This window comes from Cryptomeria japonica, chromosome 2 (assembly GCF_030272615.1).
Source record: "Cryptomeria japonica chromosome 2, Sugi_1.0, whole genome shotgun sequence".
In the NCBI taxonomy this organism is placed as follows: Eukaryota; Viridiplantae; Streptophyta; class Pinopsida; order Cupressales; family Cupressaceae; genus Cryptomeria; species Cryptomeria japonica.
The window spans coordinates 305,539,284-305,547,873 of NC_081406.1; the positions used below are offsets into that span (position 1 = coordinate 305,539,284).

An 8,590-nucleotide genomic window follows, 5' to 3' on the forward strand; every position below is an offset into this window, starting at 1 on the left:
CATCCTCTCGTGAAGACAAGGATGATGGTTTGCCATTTCAGGCCTTCTCACAACATGTTGAGTCTGTGTTAGCACTCGTCCCATGTGTGAGGTGTTAGAGTAAAGTAATTAATTAACTTTGCTCTCCACTTAAGATTTCTCTTTATGCATACATTAGTCATTTAATAATTAATATTTAATTATTAAATGCTCACACCTTAGGGTTAGGTTTTCCTTTTGGTGTTGATCTCCTTTATAAGGATTGATCTCTTGTATTATTCATATTCTTGATTCATTTTTCTCTGATAATACATCTTTTCTCTTTGTCAGAGCCAAAACCCTTGTATTCGTTCTCTCTCTTTCTCTGTGACAGGTTTCTTGCATGCAGGTTTCTTTTGGGTTCTATGGATTTGTATTTCTCAAATCCTACATGGTATCAGAGCTGGATCTGTTGTAGCTTGTTCAGACTTTTGAAAGATTTTGAGATCCAGGTTTTGGTTGCATCAGATCTGTGTTTGTCTTCTGTTTTTTATTTTGGAATAGGGGGGTATTTTTTTTTCGGTGCACTTTGAGCCCAAACGGACCTCACCGTTGAGCTCGTAGCACCCAAAAACCCCTATTTCCATATAGAATTCGTTCGATTTGGACACAGTTGCACTAGGAGGCAAATTTTTTTTTGGCCCCAAGGCCGTACGACCCTAGGGCACGAATTTCGAGGCGGATTTTCAAAAAAAAAATTTAAAAAAATATAAAACACAACGCAGTTTTTATTACAAAAATGCGCAGCCCAGCACGCCACCGGTGCGCTTCCAGGCGGCTCGCCGCCCGGCCATCGCCGCCGCCGGCGGTAACCTCCGCCGCGCAGCCGGTGCAGCACCCGCAGCCCGCTCGCCGCCAGCAGCCCGCGCACCGCCGCCAGCCGCCCGCCCGCAGCCCGCGTGCCGCCCACGCCCAGCCAGCGCGCCGCCCGCCGCCAGCCGTGCCGCCCCAGCGCCGCCCCCGCGCCGCTGCCTCCTGCGCCCGCCCCTGGTCACCCAGAAGACCAGGGGCTGATTTTTTTTTAAGCCCTTGAGGGCTTAAAGGCCCATCTGGGTCCCTTTAGGAGCAGTTTTACAAAATCGGGCATAACTTGGACGTCCGATCTCTGTTTTTTGGAAACAAATAGGCGTTGGAAAGCTGGTTCCGAGCCCGATCTAATTGATGGAGGTCTTTTCTCTGATTTTGCCGTTTTGTAGTGTTTTTTGCCAGTCAAAGTCAGAACAAGTTTTTTGCACTCCAGGAGCCATATCTTTTGCATACGGACTTTGTTTTTCGAAAGCAAATAGGCGTCGGAAAGGTGGTTCTGTGCTCTTTCCAGATCTACAGTCTATTTCATTAGAAAATTTTTTAGGTGCTCCAAATTTTGTCTCAACCCGTTATTGCTTTCTATCATTTTCTGGCTTTCAATTTGAACTGGGGATTAGTTTTTTGCATTGTGGGGGGGTGTTTTCTCTTGCTTTCTATTATTTACATCAGAAAATCAGAATTTACAAACACCAATACAAAAAAATCAAACCCCCTTCTGCATCTTCTGTCTAGTTCTGAAAGACCACTTAATAATAATTAAAAATTCAGAGCAGTTGAGGCACAGTTCACAGGATGGCAGACAGACCTATTGAATCTCTCACACCGCATTTATACCACACTTGGAAGGGTCGCATGATGACTCTTCTCCAGTTAAAAGGGTTATGGTCCTGTTTGGATGAGGTTCAGCCTCAGTTGACACGTCCTTTTGAGATTATGCAGCACCGGAACAATATGGATCAGGCTATGGGATTGATGGCTTTACACATTTCCAACAGTCTTCAGTTTCATCTTGAGGGTTGTCTCACTCCTCGAGCCATTTGGATCAAGTTTGAAGGACTTTTTGGTACTGTCAACGAGTTCAGAGCTTTGTAGCTTGAGGCAGAGTTAACTTCCTTGGTACCTGATTCGTTTCCTTCTATTGAGGACTTTCTGATGAAGTTCAAACAGTAAAGATCAATCTTGCAGGGTTGTGGTAAGACTAAGACTGATACAGAGTGCATTTTCCTGATTCTCTCTAAGCTTCGGGGTCCATTTCAGATCTTCTCTTCGACCTTCTATAGCACCATGGATGCCTTGGGTGCTCGCCATGTCATGCCTTCTTTTGAGGTCTTTTGTGATCGTCTGACTCGTGAGCAAGCTAAGCTTAAGCAATTGGATTCCCTTTCAGGTTCACAGAACCAAGCATTGGTAGCCCAGCCCTCCAAAGGAAAACAGAAGCAGAAACCGAAGCCTAAGAAAGATTCAGAGGCTAGTGAGAATCCCTCCAAGCCACCACCTAAGTCTGATTCAAAACCACAATTCAATTCTAAACAGGGCAAATCTTCAAAGTCTGGTGAGTCTTCCTCCAAGACTAAGAAGAAATCAGGTGATCCTTGTAGTTTTTGTGGCAAGGAAGGACATCCCGTTTCCAGGTGTTGGAAACGTTTAGAGGCTTTGGAGGAAGCCATGCAGCAGCATAATATCAGTGCACCACAGCCTCCTTCACAACCCACAGGGAAAGGTCATGCTCTTTCTGCACGAGCATTGTCCTCAGCGTCCACTTGGATTCTAGATTCTGGTGCCTCTCACCATATGACACACACACAGGATTTGGTCACCGCTCTTGCTCCTACAGGCACTAGACATATTGCAGTTGGTGACTCAGCACAACTTTCCATTCAGGGTTCTGGTACTGTTTCATTGGATGGTGGTTGTCTTCAGGATGTGCTTTTTGTTCCTGACATTTCGACAAACCTTCTATCCGTTTATCAGATTTGCCACTCTGGCTCTGGTAAGACAGTTGAGTTCTCTCCACATGATGTGGTTATTCGAGATCTTCATGATCCTGACTTAGTTGTGGCTACTGGGAGTGTGGATTCTGCATCTCACTTATATAGTTTTGATGGCTTTGAGAGTTCAGACACTATTGGTTCCTCTCTTATAGCACATGCCGATTTAGTGAGCAGGTTTTGGCATGAGCGTTTTGGTCATGTCAATTACAGATATCTACAGCAGATGAGTACACAGGCACTTGTGATTGGGCTTCCACAGATTTCTTGTATAGATGGTGTATGTCATGGTTGTGTCCTTGGCAAACATCATCGAGATCCTTTTCCTAAGGGTCGAGCCTCTCATGCTAGGGCAGCCCTAGAGTTGGTACACAGTGATCTTATGTCCTTTCCGACTCCTTCTTTTTCAGGGGCCCGTTATGTACTCACTTTTATTGATGACTTCTCCAGACGTACATGGGTGTACTTTCTTAAGTACAAATCTGATGTCTTTGACTCTTTCAGGAAGTTTAAGACATTTGTGGAGAAGCAATCTGGACTTTCTATCAGGAGGATACGCACAGATAATGGGGGGGAGTATGTAAATCAGGCTTTCAGAGATTTTTGCACTGAGCATGGTTTACAGCATCAGTTTACAGTTCCTTATACCCCTCAACAGAATGGTGTTGCTGAGAGAAAGAACAGAACCTTACGGGAGATGGCAAATTGTATGATACAGTCTCGAGCTATGAGTTCTTCATTTTGGGCTGAGGCAATCAATTGTGCCAATTATATTCAGAATCGGATGCCCCATAAGGCATTACGACATATGACTCCTGAGGAGGCTTGGACCCATGTCAAGCCTGATGTTTCTACATTCCGAGTTTTGGGTAGTGAGGCTTGGGCATTTATTCCTAATTCTCAGCGGATAGCCATGGAGAGGAAGAGCCGACCACTCATATTTGTTGGCTACTGTGAGGATGTTAAGGCATACAGGTTGTTTGATCCTGATTCCAGAGAGGTCTTGTTTCGGCGGGATGTCCAGTTTGATGAGTGCTATCCTCAGATGGATTCTCCATCACCAGCTTCTCCCTCATTGCCTACTCCTTCCTCTTCATCTCTTGAGGATTACTTATCTCTTGAGGATGATGTAGATCATGATCCACCATCTCCACCACCACCAGTTGCTCCGTCTTTGCCGAAGTGGGCCCGTGATACTGTTGATGCAGCTGGTTCTTTGGCAGGTGATCCTTCAGATACTCGTCGCACTCGTGCTCAGACATCTGGTTCTAGTCTTTTGAGTCATACCCTTTCAGATGATCCTCAAAAGTTTTCAGAGGCGACAGGACACCCAGAGTGGGATAGGGCCATGGATGAGGAGTATTCTTCTTTGATGAAGAATCATACTTGGGATCTTTGTCCTCTTCCTAAGGGAAGAAAGTTGGTTCGATGCAAGTGGGTGTATCGTACCAAGTATGCTGCAGATGGTTCTATTGATAAGTATAAGGCCCGTCTTGTTGCGAAGGGGTTTTCTCAGGTAGAGGGTATTGACTACTCTGAGATCTTTGCTCCTGTTGCCAAGATGAATTCTATACGCCTGGTACTTTCACTTGCAGCTTCACAGGGATGGACAGTGTTTCAGATGGATGTGAAGAGTGCCTTCTTGCATGGAGACCTACATGAGGAGATCTATATGGAGCAGCCTCAGGGTTTTGTGCAGGACACTTCTTTGGTTTGCAGAATTCGACGTTCATTATATGGTCTCAAACAAGCCCCCAGGGCTTGGTATGAGAAGATGGACTCCTTCTTGCTTTCCTCGCACTTCACACGCTATCATTCCGATCACACAGTCTATATTCAACGTCAGGAGGGTGATCTTTTGATTCTAGTGCTATATGTAGATGATCTCATCATTACAGGTAGCTCATCCTCCATGATTCAGAGTGTTCAGAGAGCTTTGATGGAGTAGTTTGAGATGACAGATCTTGGTCTCTTGCACTTCTTTCTGAGTCTACAGGTTATTCAGTCTTCGGATGGGATTTCCATTTTTCAGGAGAAGTATGCTCTTGATATGCTTCAGCGATTTGGCATGCTTGATTGCAAGGCTGCCCCCACTCCATTTCAGTCAGGTGTTGTTTTGTCTTCCACTTGCTCTACTCCTTCAGTAGACCCCACTTTATATAGGCAGTTGGTTGGCAGTCTGTTGTACCTGACACATTCTCGTCCTGATCTTTCCTTTGCGGTTGGCCTTGTCTCTCGGTTCTCCCATGATCCTCATGAGAGCCATTGGCAAGAAGCCAAACGTATTTTGAGATATATTCGGGGCACCACACATTATGGCATTCACTACTCTTCAGGATCCCCTCATATCATTGGCTTCACTGACTCTGATTGGGCTGGTGATGTCAATGATCGGAAGTCTACTTCTGGCTTCGTTTTTTGCCTTGGTTCTGGTTCTATTACATGGTCTTGCAAGAAGCAGTCTGCTATTGCATTATCATCTACAGAGGCTGAGTACCGAGTAGTAGTGTTAGCCAGTCAGGAGGTTTTATGGCTTCGGCAGTCGATGACAGAGTTTGGGTTTCCTCTAGATTGTCCCACTATTCTTTGGTGTGACAACCAGAGTGCCATTCACATTTCACGCAACCCAGTGGAGCATCAGCGAACAAAGCACATTGAAATCCACATGCACTTCATCAAGCAATTGATTCAGGATGGTTCTCTCATCTTGGAGTACATTCCTACAAAGGAGCAGGTTGCTGACATCTTCACTAAACCTTTGGCATCTCCGCGCTATCTTCAGTTGCGCTCAATGCTTGGGGTGAAGGAAGTTGTCCTTGGGGGGTCTCAGTGAGGCCTTCCTTCCTTCATGTTTTCTTTTCAGCATGATTCTTTATCTCTTTTTGGAGAGGAGTTTTTTCCCACTGGGTTTTCTCCTTTACTCCACTTTATAGAGATTTTCTTGTATTCGGGTACCTCATCAGGCCTTGTTGCCGGGACCCTCTTTTGCATTGTAGTTCCTTTGCTTTCTTCTGCATTGTAGCTCATCTTAAGGGGGGGTGTTAGAGTAAAGTAATTAATTAACTTTGCTCTCCTCTTAAGATTTCTCTTTATGCATACATTAGTCATTTAATAATTAATATTTAATTATTAAATGCTCACACCTTAGGGTTAGGTTTTCCTTTTGGTGTTGATCTCCTTTATAAGGATTGATCTCTTGTATTATTCATATTCTTGATTCATTTTTCTCTGATAATACATCTTTTCTCTTTGTCAGAGCCAAAACCCTTGTATTCGTTCTCTCTCTTTCTCCGTGACAGGTTTCTTGCATGCAGGTTTCTTTTGGGTTCTGTGGATTTGTATTTCTCAAATCCTACATGAGGAACAATTATCTTACTTAGAGATTACATTCTAATCTACTGTTAGGTTATCACTTATTAGACTCACTTTCGATGGGTTACCCAGCAGCCACTTTGGGTGCAACCCCCAATCGAAAGCCACTTTCCCATACGACACTAGACTATACTTAGACGAACTCAAAAACCAAGGAATACACATGGTCAGACGAACGGAGTTCAAAATAGAGAAATCTACCATTTGGTCAAACATGACTTCATATGAGGTGCACTAACAGATAGTACTCTAACTAGAGACCTGACCAACTATGGTCAACCACGAATCATCATTCGACACCCACACAAAGGATATGACCAAATATGACACTACCACAAAACAACAGTCAACTTGGGACAGAGGATTGAAACAGGTACCCAAATCAACCATACGATTGGGTCCAATCAAACAAAGCACGACTTGCCATTACTTAGGCAACAACGAATACAAAAATTAAACTCGCAAAGGCAATAACCGGAAAAGACAATATTTCTCATATTGATTTGAACATTAATAGTCAATCAAGTTTTCTAATGATCTAAGTTTTTGAATTGCATTGACAGAAAAACCACCGTTATCAGGTGAGTACAATACCACAATCTCAATGGTCCATTCGCCTATGTCTCAAAACAGAGGAAGATTATAACTATACCGTTTGTTTTACAAATTGAAATTACCATTAACTCACCAACATTCCAAACAATACATTATTAATTTCCAATAGTATATCGTTTAAATGATCAAAATATCCAATGATAAAATATTTCATTTACTTCTCAATTACTCAAATGATATGTTCTCGAATAAAAAAAAATTATTTAACATAATCAATTAGTAAATATATCATATTTCAACAATTTTCCAATAAAATAATATTCTATTTTTTTTTTTTTTTAAAACAATACTTCCTCAATTAGACAATTACCCAAATTAGCTATTAATTAAGGTATATATTTATTAATGCAAGATTAATCAAAATATAACCAATTAATATTTAATTGCGAAATTAGCAACTCTGGAATTTAATTAGAAAAAGTGCGTTAATCATAAAATGAAATTTGAATATTAATTAACGTATATATTCCATTATACAATTAATTAATTTCAAATTAATCATGAATTATAATTTATGCCACATTAATCACAATTAAAAACTTAATTAAAAATTACCATTAAATAATATTAAAATATTATATATATATTTTTTTGAATTAAAAAAAATACATAAAAAAACCATTTTTTAAAAACTAAAAAAAAAAACAACATTATATGGGGGAGGGTACCCACGTGGGCCCCCCCCTTGGGAGCTCACACTGCTGCCCAATGGGAGCACACAGCCCCCATGGGAGCGCTGCTGTTCCCAAAGGGAGCACGCAGCCCCCATGGGAAGCGCTGCTACCCAATGGACAAGCAGCACCCCTCCTCATGGTGGGGTACTCTCCCACGTGGTTGGGGTTTCCACATTTTTTAATTTTTTTTTCATTTTTTTAAAAAAAATTGATTACTGTGCAAAACATAGTAAAAAAGAAAACAGTCTCCTAGAGACTCAAAGAATTTTTTTTTTTAAACATTTATTTACTGTGAATAAAAAACACAGTCAGTCTCTCAGAGACTTAAAACAAACAATTTTTATTTCATTTTTAAAACAACACAGAAATTTCTAGAATATGAGAGGTTTTCAAAATTGAAAGGATAATCCTTTTGGGCATAAGAAAGCTCATTTTCCATGCAAGGATGCAAACAATAAACCAATACCAACTAATTCCACAATGATTCATAACCTTGAGGCAATCAATGGAGAAATTAAAACCAAATAGCATGAAGAACATCCAATGCCCATTTTTTTTTAAAATTTAAACAATAACTAACTGATAACCAGAATTCCTACCTCAGTAAGCATTCCTAGAAAGGATCTGATGAAGAGCCCCAACCTGCAGCTCAAGAAATCCTTCTCCTTCCAAAATCCCCAAATCTTTCCTCCAAAATATTTTCTAGAAATATCTTTTTTTTTTTCTCCAAAAAAAAATTCCATCCCCAATATTTTCCAAAAGTCTAGGTTAAAATGGGAGAAGTTTGACCAAAAATCTCATTTTTGGATTTAAAATTTTTATTTAAAATAAATTACAAAAATACTTATTTCCCAACTATATCAATATATTTACTTGCTTTTCAATTTAAAATTGATTTTCTCAATTAATTCAATTTAACCTTTCTATAAAAAAAAAACCCAACAGAATACAATTAATTCTATTGCAATTAAATTCAAAACTTTCTTTTCCAACAGCATATACAACATGCATTTAATATTTAAAATCAACCATGTAATTTAACTTGCTCCTAAACTGACTCGAGCAATTCGATATTAACAATAATCACATAACGAAACCCTGTTTAAACTAGTCTAT

The 8,590-nt window shown here is 40.8% G+C and overlaps 1 protein-coding gene across 1 annotated transcript; it reads right to left on the bottom strand.

Moving 5' to 3' along the window:
* Window positions 1-749: 749 nt before the first annotated feature.
* On the bottom strand, window positions 750-7,612 carry LOC131860060 (uncharacterized). Its single transcript, XM_059214413.1, has 2 exons — window positions 7,500-7,612; window positions 750-1,005 (listed from the first exon to the last, which is right to left on the bottom strand). Exons 1-2 carry the CDS (start codon window positions 7,610-7,612, stop codon window positions 750-752), a joined length of 369 nt encoding a protein of 122 aa, XP_059070396.1.
* Between the last annotated feature and the right edge of the window lie 978 nt (window positions 7,613-8,590).

Coding starts and splice junctions, on each gene's coding strand:
- LOC131860060 (XM_059214413.1), bottom strand. CDS start 7,612: ATGAGGAGGGGTGCTGCTTGTCCATTGGGTAGCAGCGCTTCCCATGGG. Junction 1,006..7,499: donor TGTGCTCCCATTGGGCAGCA/GTGTGAGCTCCC, acceptor CTGGGTGACCAG/GGGCGGGCGCAGGAGGCAGC.